Below are 14,916 nucleotides of genomic sequence, written 5' to 3'. Positions count from 1 at the left end.
ACCTGAGATCGTGCCACTGCACTCCATCCTGGGTGACAGAGTGAGACTCTGACTCAAAAAACAAACAAAAACCAAATAATAATAAACAATAGCTTTTATAAAGAAAACAAAACTCTGTTAAATTTCAGTTGTGGCCCACAGACATCATTTGGTTCTTAGGATACATGTTTTCTCAGCTCTTATATAAACATTAGCCTTGTAACCTTAATAGATAATTTATTCCGTGTCTGGAATAAAACATACATGTTATTTCCTTATGTATGTTGTGAAATTGATCAGCACACATGTACATATAGATTGATACTAATGTAAGTAAATGGAAAGCCAATGGTCAAGCTCCCCTTAAAGTGGTATGGAGTTTCTAAGTGACATCTTGAACTCACTAAGAAAAAAGTATGACAAGGACCTTTGATGCACACTCATTTAATTTTACGTATTGCATTTTTAATGTGATTATGTGGTCATTTGAATGTGGACTTTATTAAAATTGGTGACTTTCACATAGTTGACCGCCAATTTTAAACCTAAAAAATGTATATGGAACCAGTCTTCTATTTTCTATTCACTATTATAAAATTTAAAATGCAAATCTCACCAAACCAGTATGCCCGATTGTTTTCTCTGCTGCCAAATTTGGAAGATCTCTGTTTTAAATGTAAATAGCGATTACTAAACTAACTTGTTGCTCTGCATGGATACAGGTTCTGATTTCTTCTTACTCTTTCCGTGGATTCTTAGGCTATACAGTGTGTTTCCCTGCGTTTTCATGCACACTTCCTTTTTCCCTGTCACTCCTGGTATGGATAACTCTTTGAAACTCACTCCCACCCCTTCTCCCACCTTTTCCTTTCCCCAATTTCTGTATGTGCTTATTGGTGTGAAACTCTGGGACATTTAGGCCATACAGTAATAGCGCTCGACTTGTCCCCCTGTTCCTCCAGGAAAGGAAGTTCTTCAAAGGCTTCTTTGGAAAAGTAAGTTTGATGCCACATTCATGCTTGCTTTATAAGGAGTTACACCCCTAGTGTAGCACTGACATATTTTTTAAAAGTAGTACAGCTTTGGTTTCTTTATAATACGGGAATTGGTTTGATTGTATATGGAAATTAATGAATTAGGAAGTTGCTATCCGTGATATTATCAGTGGGTCTACTGATACTAAATCTGATGATTCTAAGAAATTCCAATACATAGGCTGGGCACGGTGGCTCATGTCTGTAATCCCAGCACTTTGGGAGGCTGAGGCGGGTGGATCACCTGAGGAGTTCGAGACCAGCCTGGCCAACATGGTAAAACCCTGTCTCTACCAAAAATACAATACAGGTGATGTGCACCTGTAATCCCAGCTACTTGGGAGGCTGAGGTGGGAGAATCGATTGAACCCAAGAGGCGGAGGTTGCAGTAAGCCGAGATCACGCCACTGCACTCCAGCCTGGGTGATAGAGTGAGACTCTGTCTCAAAAAAATAAAGAAATTCCAGTAAATGAATCAAGTAGGTTAAAAGAGGATTATCTCCTCAATAGTAGGTATTAAAATAAATATTATTTGATCTTGTAAACCGTGTTAATATTAAAATATTAGTAATATTTGTAACAAGTGGATTTTACATAATGCCCAATATTCACAGGGAAATAGGAAGAAATATTTAAGTAAAAAATAAATATACCCCAAAGTTTACATTCAGTGCAATTTTTTTTCCAATCTAAATTAAATTTCAGGATAGTAAGTGAAAATGGATAAACTTATCTTTAGGGATCCTGCTATGATTTTTAACCTGCATTGCTAATCTAAGAAAAAGTATCTTAATTATTAGCCTACCAAATATCTGTCATATGTGGAATGTTGTTTATGTAGATGCTTTTCAAATAATGATTATTCAATGTTCAGATCTCCCTAAATTTAAGAATATATGGGGTGGCTGTACACATATCAGTAAATATATTTCTAAATATATTTTGTGTCCAAGTTTATCCTTGTTTAGTTTTGAGTAAGTGCTAAAACTAACTCAGACTGAGACAGTATGAGAGAAAAACACTGTCATTAGATAACAGTATAAATTACTAAAAATTTATGTGATTAACAAAATCCTACAATTTTTTTTCTACTGCATGGTTTTGTCATTTTGGAAATTTGTTTTAAAGAACAAATAATTTACATTTCCTTCTCAATTAAATGTTTAGATGGTACTCATTTTTACATTTTCTTTTTCTAACTTAAGTCACCTTAATACTAATGTAAACAAATTTGAAGTATTTTGATCTAATGATTTAATTCAGTTACTCCTCTCAATCTGAAATAAAAAGTCAAATAATTTACCCACACATGTCACAATACATTTTTTAATAGACATTTTGGGTCTGAGTCAGATTAATAGGTCCTTAGAATATGGGATACATGTCCAGAAAGAATCTTATTATTTCCTGTGTAGCACAGCATTATAAGTAGGCATTATATTTGTTAAGGAAATGGATAATTGTTAGGGACACTTTAGGAAACTTTTTGTGGTGTATTTGTTTTTTCCCGAATAGAGTTTCCGAAAGCAATTACACATCGCCACAATTATCATACAATTTTAACTATTGTTCAAGTGACCAGTTTTAATAAGTCTACTTAAAGCAGCAGATAAGGCTTTATACGATAAGCTATATAAGATAAGGCGTCATAGATAAGATGAAGGTCAGGTTATAGCAAATATTGATTTGGTTTTTAGAAAGACAATTTTAAAAGTATATATTTTAGCTGGATGCTGTGGTGCACGCTACTCAGGAGCCTGGAGTGGGTTAAGGAACAAAGCTCTCCCCTCAAAATCAATCCTGAGGTCACAGTATTTCTTGCTGCGTATAATGGGGCCATGATGCACCTACATGTAGCTGAGCTGGATCACACTGTGTTTGGTAGCTTTTTCACTGCATTTTTTTTGCTACATGATGAATTTGTGTGGTATAAGAAAGAGAATTATGAATCATCTCACTTAATCCTTAACCCAAAAATAATAATTCTCCAGTTTTACAGTGAGAAAACTGAGGTTTGCAGAGGTTAAATGACCTGACTGAATTCACAGATATTTATAATAAGTGGTAAAAAATGGGATTTGAACCCAAATAATCTGACTTCAGAGCCCACACTCTTAATCATTGTGCTATACAATCACTTTATTTTCATATTATTTATAAGTGAAGATTTTATCTTAAAAGTTGCTAGTAAATAAAGAGCTTCTCAGAAACTCACTTTTACTTTCTTGTTTATAAAGTAGTAATTTAACTTTAGATTTTATTTCTAATCAATTACTTTTTATTAGTTAAAGCTTTAAATAATCGTCTTTTTTAGTAGAGACAGGGTTTCACCATGTTGGTTGGCCAGGCTGGTCTTGAACTCCTGATCTCAGGTGATCTGCCCACCTCAGCATGTGCCTGTAATCCCAGCTACTACTCGGGAGACTGAGGCAGGAGAATTGCTTGAACCTGGGAGGCAGAGGTTGCAATGAGCCAAGATAATGCCATTGCACTCCAGCCTCGGTGACAGAGAGAGACTCCATCTCAAAAAAAAAAAAAAAGAAAAAATCATCTTTTTCAGTGGTTCAAACTAACATTTTATTTATTTGGAAATATTTAAGTCCTACTGCATGTTGAGTATCCCTTATTCGAAATGTTTAGGACCTGAAGGGTTATGGATTTTGTGTTTTTTTTTTTTTTCCTTCAGATTTTGGAATAGTTGCATATATATAATGAGATATTTTGGGGATAAGACCCAAGTCTAAATGCAGAAGTTATTTGTGTTTTATATATGCCTTATACATATAGCCTGAAGATAATTTTATACAATATTTTTAATAATTTTAGTAATAATTTTATATAATTTTATAATTATTTTATAATTAATAATTTAAATAATTTTGTGCATGAAACAGAGTTCATGTACATTGAACCATCAGAAAGCAAAAGTATCACTATCTGAGCCACCCATGTGGAATCTGTGGTTGTTTGGCACAACCATCATTCCCTACTTTGAATTTATATGCTACTGATAAGCAATCATTTTCTTACATTTATTCACACATAAGTATTTTTGCTTTCAAAAAAAAAAAGACATAATGGCTGGGCGCAGTGGCTCCCGCCAGCACTTTGGGAGGCCAAGGGCGGGTGGATTGCTTGAGGTCAGGAGTTCAAGACCAGCCTGACCAACAGGGTGAAATCCCGTCTCTACTAAAAATACAAAAAAAATCAGCTGGGCATGGTGGCACACACCTGTAGTCCCAGCTACTCAGGAGGCTGAGGCAGGAGAATTGCTTGAACCCGGGAGGTGGAGGTTGCAGTGAGCCTAGATCACGCCACTGCACTCCAGCCTGGGCTACAGAGCAAGACTCTGTCTCAAAAAAAAAAAAGACATACCACTAGTAGAGTGAAAAAATAATATGTTCAGAGTAACTAAGCAGCACGGTAGCATCACCAGAATACATATGTCAGCTGTTTAACAACAGCAACAACAAACAATGACAGGCTTTGTCTTCCCCTCAGAGACTGTGTTTTGATTAAAAGATAACTTACACACTTACACTGTATTTTTTTTTTTAAGGTAAAAAGAAATATCAGAAGCAGTTGAGGGGCCAGGAAGTGGGTCTTCTAGGGATGAACTGGCATTCTGCTAGATGGCTTTTTTTTTTTTTTTTTGAGACAGGGACTCACTCTGTCACCCAAGCTGGAGTGCAGTGGCACAATCATGGCTTACTGCAGCCTCAAACTCCCAGGCTCAGGGGATCCTCCCAACACAGCCTCTCGAGTAGCTGGGACTATAGGCATGTGCCACCACACTCAGCTAATTTTTGTATTTTTTGTAGAGACAGGGTTTCGCCATGTTGCCCAGGCTGGTCTCAAACACCTGAGGTCAAGTGATCCGCCCACCTCACCCTGCCAAAGTGCTGGGATTACAAGCATGAGCCACTGTGCCCAGCCTGCTGGATGGCTTGTGTGTTGTATGCCTACGTTTTTTTTTTTTTTTTTTTTTTTTTTGAGACAGAGTCCCCCTTCATCACCCAGGCTAGTGAAATCTCAGTCACTGCAACCTCTGCTTTCTGGGTTCAGGTGATTTTTTGCTTCAGCCTCCCGAGTAGCTGGGACCACAGGCGCTCGCCACCATACCTGGATAATTTTTGTATTTTTAGTAGAGACGGGGTTTCACCATGTTGGCCAGGCTGGTCTCGAACTCCTGACCTCAAGTGATCAGCCCGCCTCGGCCTCCCAAGGTGCTGGGATTACAGGCATGAGCCACAGCACCCAGAATTCTTTTCTTGTGTTATTGGGGAAAATTTTTTTTATGTCAGGGTGATTTTATACTAATATATAACTTTTTACAGTGAGTCATTTAAAGAGTTTGGAAAACAGAGGGGCAAGTATTACCCATGGTCTTCCCCAGAATGTGCTTTTAAATGCTAATTTTTTCTTTAATTTGGAATCTTTTGAATCTTTCAAGTTGCCATCATTTAATTCATCTCCACACTAATCTACAAGAAATAGACTGGTGAGAGACTTGATTTATTGAGTTTGCTAGGTCAATTGTGGTTTGATGAAAGCTCAAAATGAAGAATCTTACAGAACAGTATATGTTGCGGAGTTTTTATCCAGTACAGTTCCTCATAAATTTTGATACTTTGTTATTCTTTGAATCATGTGTGACTTAATGATCCAGGATAAATAGAACAACAGTAATCAAGAAGTGTTTTTATTAAACACTTTTACGTGAAAGTAAGTAGATAGAAGAATTGTTTGCCCCGATTCTAAATTTATGACTCATAGCCAGGAAAACTTTCTTTTCAGTAAGTTGCCTCTTGGACCTTACCACCCTCACTTCCCTATTGTTGTCACCAGCTGATAGGAGCAGTGCCTCCAGAAACTTTAGCAGTAGGGAACAGATAAACCTGGGTCTGTTACAGGCCTGTAATCCATTGTAAGCTTACAAACATTGTAAAAGACGGGCAAAAAAATGAAGACCTGAAATAACTTTTTCCAGACTAATTAAATTGCTCATTGCTGTGGCCGGGCGCAGTGGTTCACACCTGTAATCTCAGCACTTTGGGAGGCTGAGGCAGGTGGATCACAAGGTCAGGAGTTCAAGACGAGTCTGGCCAAGATGGTGAAACCCAGTCTCTACTAAAAATACAAAAATTAGCCAGGCGTGGTGGCAGGCGCCTGTAATCCCAGCTACTCAGGAGGCTGAGGCAGGAGAATCGCTTGAACACCCGGGGTGGGCAGAGGTTGCATTGAGCCCAGATCATGACACTGCACTTCAGCCTGGGTGACAGAGTGAGACTATCTCAAAAATAAATAAATAAATAAATAGCTCATTGCCTTAGGAAAGCCAATAATGCACTCAGCTTTTTAGGGATTATTACATGCAGCTTCATTCATAGTTGGCTATACTAGGCAAATACTTTATTACCAAATAATTACATGGCACTTAACATTTGAAAAAATATTTTTATAATTTTAATGTATTTGAGGAACCCTATGAACTAAGTAATCTGTATTCCCATTTTATGAAGAAACTGACTCAACATGGAGACAGGAAATATTCTTAGGCCACCCTATTAGATCTCTTTTTAAAGCCATTTACTTGTATTTATATAGAGCTTTATAGTTTATTATGTGCTTTGACCTACTTTCTAATTTGCCATTCACAACAGTTCAGTGAATTGGACAGGGTAGTTCATGAAACTGCATTTTACAAATGAATAAACAGAAGCTCAGAGAGTTCACCCAGCTAATACTAAATGGCAGTGCCTACACTGAAAGCAAGGTTTTCTGAAACTTAGTGCAAAGTTCTTTCATCTACCCCATGTTGATGTTCTGTCATTCAAAAAGCATTCCTCTGCTTTCCTCGGGTATGCCTTAATTATAATGAATGGAGAAGTGTCTAATGCAGAGGATGCTAGACAGCCCAAGGGCCTGAATACTTCCACAAACATGGATTGTATGGCCTGCACACAGTTTATAAATTTGAATTAGTTGCAAATATTTTAAACATTGAGAACTTTCAATAAATATCCTACTTTTCAGTAGGACATTTATCTTAAGAATTAGCAGACCTGCTGCTTACAGTTTTCTAAAAGCAGGGCAAAGGATTTAATTCTTTAAAAAAATACACAGATTGAGAGTCATACAGCGAATTCGAGAAATAATTTTAGGCTTTCACTCAAAATTCTACCCAGCTCCTTATATTTATTTATCCTAAAGCAGGAATTTCCAGCTTTCTTGAGGAACGATGGGGTTACCACTCTGAGGTGGATGACAAATAAACTTAATTTTTGCCCATTATACATACATTGTAAATCTATGCAGTATTTTGTTGGGGGGAAAGGAACTTTTCTTCCAACCAAAAAGTTATTCTTTTAGAAACCAATGTTCAAAGGCAAAAATCTAAAAGAAAAAAGATTATAAATACAACAGTTTAATTAAGCAATAACTTATATAAGATTTAAAAAATTGTAAGTAGCCTAAATATCCAACAGAGTGTAATGATTTTTAAAAATGGATTGTTCATTTGATAAAATCTTTTGCAAATTTTAAAAATAATCCCTATGAAGGCTTTCTTCTAACACAATAATGGAGATACATGGAGGAGGAGAGTTAAAAGAAAGCCAATTAATATACACTGCTGATTATATGTCAAACACTGAGCTGAGCATTTACATAAAACATAGAAAGTACTGTGGTATCTATTATTTGAAAGAAATAGAATTCAATACACTATATATACATCATTATTATAACTTTAACCAACTCTTTATGTTCAGAGTCAAGGACTATAAGAGAATTGGGGAGAAAAAGCAGCCTTAATTTTCTGAGATGGAGAGGTGTATTGTTTTCTGTCTTTCTTCAGTTTCTTTTTTGTTTCTTTGATACTGGTTTCACAATAAAAGGAAATTATACCCAACTCTGAAAATAAATTTGTAATAAGACATCATAGTTTGCAATCTAAAAGAGTACAAGCAAAGTAATTCCCAGTTTCCAAAAATGTCTCATAAACAGATTGTTGAAAATAAACTATTTTATATTTAAAAAAAAAAAAAAAAAAAAAAAAAAAAAGCAGACCTGGCAAAACAGCATGCTTTCTATGTGGCAACAGTTTCCTGACCCGAGTAGCAGCTGTGCCCTTTGCCTATTCGCCACAATCCCTGCAACTCCCTGTTGTCCCTGCTTCACTCATTTGTTATCTGCCTTTAATTCTTGTAGGCATTTGAGTTTGTGAACTCCTCTCTGGGTTATGTCACTTTGATTTATTTTTCTTTGTAGCAACCACTTCTGACTGTATAAAAATCACCAAAAATATTATAATATCTGTTCTAACAGATCCTGTTTATATACTGCCAAATATAGTTTTTCAAGTTTTTATGTTTTTACAACTGCTAAATGGCACCATTAGAAATGGTTAAGTTTTAGAGAATGCATGGTTGAAAAGTAATGTGTTATTATGTTGTTTTAACCTAATTCCTGAGAGTAAAGGATTTCATGGCATTTATGACTCCACTCTTGAATTAGTGTATTCAAATCTACATTCTATTTTATACTTCCTAAATTTTCTCCTCTATGACAACTTGTACTAAGTGCTTATCTTCATTCTGGATCCTATATTTTTATTATTATTATTATACCTTAAGTTCTGGGATATATGTGCAGAACATGCAGGTTTGTTACATAGTTATACATGTGCCATGGTGGTTTGCTGCACCCATCAACCTGTCATCTAGGTTTTAAACCCTGCATGCGTTAGGTATTTGTCCTAATGCTCTCCCTCCCCTTGCCCCCAACTCCCTGACAGGCCCCAGTGTGTGATGTTTGCCTTCCTGGGTCTATGTGTTCTCATTTTTCAACTCCCACTTATGAGTGAGAACAGGTGGTATTTGGTTTTCTGTTCCTGTGTTAGTTTGCTAAGAATGATGGTTTCCAGCTTCATCCATGTCCCTACAAAGGACATGAACTCATTGTTTTTTACGGCTGCATAGTATTCCATGGTGTATATGTGCCACATTTTCTTTATCCAGTCTGTCATTGATGGGCGTTTGGATTGGTTCTAAGTCTTTGCTATTGTGAATAGTGCTGCAGTAAACATACGTGTGCAAGTGTCTTTATAGTAGAATGATTTATATTCTTTTGGGTATTGGATCCTATTCTTTAAAAGTGCGTTGTGCGCATATATTGTTTCCCTCCTATTCAAGGGATGAACTATCTGTGCTCCTCACAGAGGCCAACTCCTCCACCAGATGCTTCTTATTCCAACTCTTACTTATTCTGGCAGTGCTACCCCCTCTCTCTTCTATAATCAGTTTTCTTTCTCTAGTGGATCATCCATTAGCATAAAAATATACCATCTTCTTTTTAAAAAAAGGTTTCTTCTTGGTACCCTCAGTTCCTTCTTCTGTTGAACCCATTTAGTCATCTCCACAACTTTTACCTCCACCACCCCACCATGGCTGCCCTTATCTTCTTTTGTATTACTATTCCAGTAGTCCTATCACCTTACTCAGACTATCAGCAGCAATTGACATAGCCCATCTCTCACTCCCCTTTGAAACACTATTCATTTGGAGTTCAGGGATCATACTTTCCCAGTTTTCCCCTTTGTCTGTGGACTCTTCTCAGCCTACACCTCTCCGTTAATGATCTCATCCACAGTGTGATGGCTTTAAATATCATTTATGTAATATATGCTAATGGTTTTGAAATTTATATCTCCATATATCTCCCCTGAACTCCATAATGGTATTTCCATCTTCCAAGCAATATAGCATAGGAATCAAGGGCCCAGCCTTTGGGGCCAGATTACTTGCACTTACTAGCTTTGCGATTAATGCCTACTTCATGTGATTGTTGTGAAGATTAGATGAATAAATATGAGTAAAGAGTACCAAATGGCCTGTTTTGGTAGATAGGTGTCACTGTCATCATTATTAAACTTTTTCTCTTCGATATCTGCTAGTCACCTCACACTTTAATATGTCACAAATCAAATTCCCCCAAGGAGAGAAGGATCTTTCTCTCCTAGTCTTTCCCAGTCTCAGTATACAGCATCTCTGTCCCTATGCTCTAGCCAAACCCTGGATTTGACCTTGACTTCTCTTTTTCTTATACCCTACATCCACTCCATCAACAGTTCCTGTCTGCTTCAGCCTTCAAGAACCTAATCAATTCTCACTATCTCCACCACTCCTACCCTAGTACAAGCCAGCATCTCCTCTTATCTGAACCACTGCAGTAGCATCCTACTAGCATCCTACTACCCCTGCTTTCATTATTGTCCTCCTGTCATCCCCTCTTGAGAGATCAGCCTGAGTGATTTTTTTAAGACAGAGGCCTGGTCGGGCGCAGTGGCTCACGCCTGTAATCCCAGCACTTTGGGAGGCCCAGGCGGGCGGATCATGAGGTCAGGAGATGGAGAATATCCTGGCTAACACGGTGAAACCCCATCTCTACTAAAAATGCAAAAAAATTAGCCGGGCGTGGTGGCGGGCGCCTGTAGTCCCAGCTACTCAGGAGGCTGAGGCAGGAGAATGGCGTGAACCCGGGAGGCGGAGCTTGCAGTGAGCCAAGATCGTGCCACTGTGCTCCAGCCTGGGCAACAGAGCAAGAGTCCGTCTCAAAAAAAAAAGACAGAGGCCCGATTATGTTGCTTCACTGTCCCATGTCCTCCAGTAGCTTCCTGACCTACTTCAGAGTAAAAGCCAAAGTCTTTTAGGCCTTGTAGGCCATTGCATATGAATCCCCTCTTTTTCCTCTTTTATTTCCTCCTAGCCTTCCTCTTGCTCCCTCTGTTCCAGCCACACTAGCCTCCTCAATATTCCTTAAACACACCAGGTATGCTTTCACCTCAGGGCCTTTGTACTTGCTGTAACCTCTAGTCTGGAATACACATCATCCAAATATATGTGTGGCTCACTTCCTCATCTCTTTCCCTTCACTCAAAAGCCCCATTCTCAGGCATTTACTGACAACTTTTTTAAAAATCCAAACACCACTCTCCCCTAGACACACACACTCCCTATTCCCCTTCCTAGCTTTTTTTTTTTTTTTTTTTTTTTTTTTAGATGGAGTCTCGCTCTGTCGCCCAGGCTGGAGTGCAGTGGCGCGATCTCGGCTCACTGCAAGCTCCACCTCCCGGGTTCATGCCATTCTCTGGCCTCAGCCTCCCGAGTAGCTGGGACTACAGGTGCCCGCCACCATGCCCGGCTAATTTTTTGTATTTTCAGTAGAGACAGGGTTTCACCGTGTTAGCCAGGATGGTCTCAATCACCTGACCTCGTGATCCACCCGCCTCGGCCTCCCAAAGTGCTGGGATTACAGGGGTGAGCCACCACACCCGACCCCTAGCTTTATTTTTATCTGATAGGGCTTATCACTGTGTGTCATACCATACATTTTACTTATTTCTTTATCTCTTCCTCACTGAAATGTAAGCTCTGTGAGGGCAGTGATCTCCACCTGTTTTGTTTACTGCTGAATCTTCAGTACCTAGAATAATTTGTGATCCATAGTAGCTGCTCCAAAATATTTGAATTAATGAATAAAGGAATGAATGAGAAATGTACTGCTCAAGTTCACCCTGTTGTGGGAGGAATCAGATAGGTAAAGACATGGTTACCAAATTGTGTGACAATAACAGGTGCTCCAGGAGCGAAAAGGAAGAATGAATGTGAAAGGTTGTAATGAACGCTTCTAGGAGGAGATGACACCTAAGGCTGAGCCTAAAAACTATGAATTCCAGTTAAACTAACTTAGAAGAGAAAGAGATTTCAGACAGAAGGAACAGCACTATCAGGGACACTGGGATGAGAGAAAACATGTTCCACACTCATTCATTCATTCATTCAACCTAGGGGTGTTGAGAAGGAAACAGAAGATGAGACCCAGATTTCATTCATGGATGACCAAGGGCATGGTGGAATCACTCATTGTGAGAAGGGATAAATTTGGTTTTGGACAGGTTGAATTTGAGATGCCTCTAGAATTTTCATTTCAGCTACTATATACCTCTGAAATATGAACTTAATATTGGAATAATCCCTAGGTCTCCCCTCCCCCAGTTGAAGTGATTTGGCAAACTAGAAGAGCTAAATTGCCTCCCCAAAATCTCTCCTTTACTGTGTAGTTCATGACATGCTCCATCCTTGTTTTTTCCTAAAAGCCTTTAAGTGCCCCTCTCATTTAAGAAAGTATAGGAATAATAAACCTTAGTGTCTGAGACTAAAAGTTATTGTACTCTTCCTGAGCACAGTACAATCTCAAATCCTGAAGAAAGTTGTGTTTCTGTCCTTTCACTGCTTTGTTCTTTGGGGTATATTCACTGGATTTTGGAATTATAAGACAAAATTTATTGATTACACCATTCTGTTCAGAAATTCAAATATTAAATTATAGACTTCAAGACTTTTCTCTTCTGATTTAAAAAACAAGCTGGGTTCCCTCTGAAAAAAGTCTCTTGTTTGTTTATTACAAGGCACACTGTATCATGGTTCCCTGGTTTATATATCACCATTACTCTGTAATGCCTTCCTCTGTGTAGATGTGACAGAAAGACTGACCAGTGATTCTTTACACATTGGGAACCTTTGAAGACCTCTTTAGTTTGTAGCTGAAGGAACTTTGCACGGTAGAATTGCAAATCACTGTTGTTCTGAGAGTGACTTGCTCTGCCCTAGTTGGTCTGTTTGCTGCTGTTGCTTCTTAACATTTCAAAGCTATGCAAAATGATGTTTCCATGTGTCTTTATAGCATTTCTTCACTTCAGCTTACATTAGAACATTTGCTTAACCCTTTTGCTCTTACCTAGCATATGCCCGCAGAGCTGTCTTGCCTCCAAATGTCATTTTTATTTTTGTTAATTAATGGCATGCTCTTATCTCATTGGTGATCTTGGGAATCATAGAATTTTAGAGTTGGACGGCACCTTAAAATAGGTAGGATATAAATACATTTGTCAGGAAAAAAAGAAAATGAATTCAGGGACACAGTTCCAACAGGTCTAATATTTCAGTATAGTGAATTATCTTTCCAAGAAGATTCAATTAATTACTTTATAGAGATTATGATTGTATCGGATGTCGCAAACTATGGCCCACTACTGTATTTGTTTTCGTAAATAACATTTTATTGGAACAAAGTCATGCCCATTTGTGTACATATTGTTATGGCTGCTTTTGTGCAGTGATAGAGTTGAGTAGTTGCAATAGAGATCATATGTCCTGCAAAGCCTAAAATATTTTGTTATCTGGCCCTTCACAAAAAACGTTTGCTAATCCCTAATTTCAACAATTTAAAAACTCATTTCAGCCAGGCGCGGTAGCTCACACCTGTAATCCCAGCATTTTGGGAGGCTGAGGTGGGCGGATCACCTGAGGTCAGGAGTTCAAGACCAGCCTGGCCAACATGGTGAAACCCCTTCTCTATTAAAAATACAAAAATAAGCCATAGCTGGATGTGGTGGCAGGTACCTGTAATCCCAGCCATTTGAGAGGCTGAGGCAGGAGAATCACTTGAACCCAGGAGGCGGAGGTTGCAGTGAGCCGAGATCGCACCACTGCACTCCAAGCATGGGCGACAGAGCAAGACTCTGCCTCAAAAAACAAAACAAAACTCATTCCTCCAACTCCAACTCATTTCTCCCAAGGATAACATCAGTTATACTGATGAAATAAAAGAGCAATGTAAGAATCTTTCCACCTACTATGTATATCACCAACTTGTCATTTTCATCCTTTTTCAATTTATTTTTAAAAAGTGGTTTCACCTGGGCATAGTGGCTCACATCTGTAATCCTAATACTTTGGGAGGATTGGCTGAGGTGGGAGGATCACTTGAAGCCAGAACTTGAGACCAGCCTGGGCAACATAGCAAGACCCCATCTCTATAAAAATAAAAAAGTAGCCAGGTGTGGTGGTACTTACTTGTGGTCTCCCAGCTACTCAGGAGGCTGAGGTGGGTGGATGACTTGAGCCCAGGAGTTTGAGGCTGCAGTGAGCTGTGATCACACCACTGCACTCCAGCCTGGGTGTCAGAATAAGACCCTGTCTCTAACAGAAAAAAGAAAGAAAGAAAGAAAGAAAGAAACAGTGGTTTCTACTTAAAGAAACAAAAAACAAAAAAAATCTGGAGATAGATAGATAGCAATTGGTTATTTCAGTTGCCTTTTACTGTACGTAGCTTTTATATTTAGGAGAAAGTCATCTTACAGTGTGCTGAGCTTGTTACTATTTCTGTTCCATTTTCTATTTTGTGTTCCTTCACCAATTTTTTTCGTGTTAAGATTACCTGTGCATTTCTCTTCTGGTACAAGTTTCCTGATTTAGTAATTTGTAATAGATCCACTATATGTTACTATTTTCTCCAGTGTCAGAACCTGCTTAGTTGCTATATTGGTTTATATCTACCCATAATAAAAGGTTTTAAAGAAGATAATAATTTTAAAATACTAAGCTGGATATTTATAGTGTAGAGTAATTACTTGAGAAAGTTATACTTTCATTTTTCACTTTTGGTTAGCTTGATCCTTCTGCTCAGATTTCACCAATTTAAATTCCAAGTTACTAAAATTCTGTCCATGTTAGATCGGTTTTCTTTGAAAAAAAAAGGATTTTTGTCTTTATTGTGAAACTTTTTCATGATACATTTGTCAGTGTGAATTCTACCTATAACTGTGAAATTATTATTAAAGTAGAAAGTGTTAGAGCAGTGATGATAAAATAATTCTGAATGTCTGAACATCTATGTTGCCACTTCCACATTTTTATTAGTTCCTGAAGCATGTTTTTTTTTTTTTTTTTTGAGATGGAGTCTCGCTCTGTCACCCAGACTAGAGTACAGTAGTGCGATCTTGGCTCACTGCAACCTCTGCCTCCTGGGTTCAAGCAGTTCTCCTGCCACAGCCTCCAGA

At 38.2% G+C, this 14,916-nt stretch overlaps 1 protein-coding gene across 31 annotated transcripts in view; it reads left to right on the top strand.

Annotated features, from left to right (window-relative positions):
• Positions 1-14,916, top strand: part of NUMB (NUMB endocytic adaptor protein) — a 194,792-nt gene that overhangs the window by 149,958 nt on the left and 29,918 nt on the right. For 15 of the 31 annotated variants that reach the window (XM_063651806.1, XM_063651802.1, XM_054449524.2 and 12 more), the window contains one exon: positions 942-974. The exons of the other annotated variants lie outside the window; for them this stretch is intronic. In XM_063651806.1, the coding sequence (XP_063507876.1) occupies positions 942-974 (33 nt within the window). The remainder of the gene's footprint in view (positions 1-941; positions 975-14,916) is intronic. 31 annotated transcript variants of the gene reach the window in all.

Source organism: Pongo pygmaeus, chromosome 15, assembly GCF_028885625.2.
Source record: "Pongo pygmaeus isolate AG05252 chromosome 15, NHGRI_mPonPyg2-v2.0_pri, whole genome shotgun sequence".
Classification (NCBI taxonomy): Eukaryota; Metazoa; Chordata; class Mammalia; order Primates; family Hominidae; genus Pongo; species Pongo pygmaeus.
This window is presented reverse-complemented; position numbering and strand designations above follow the sequence as displayed.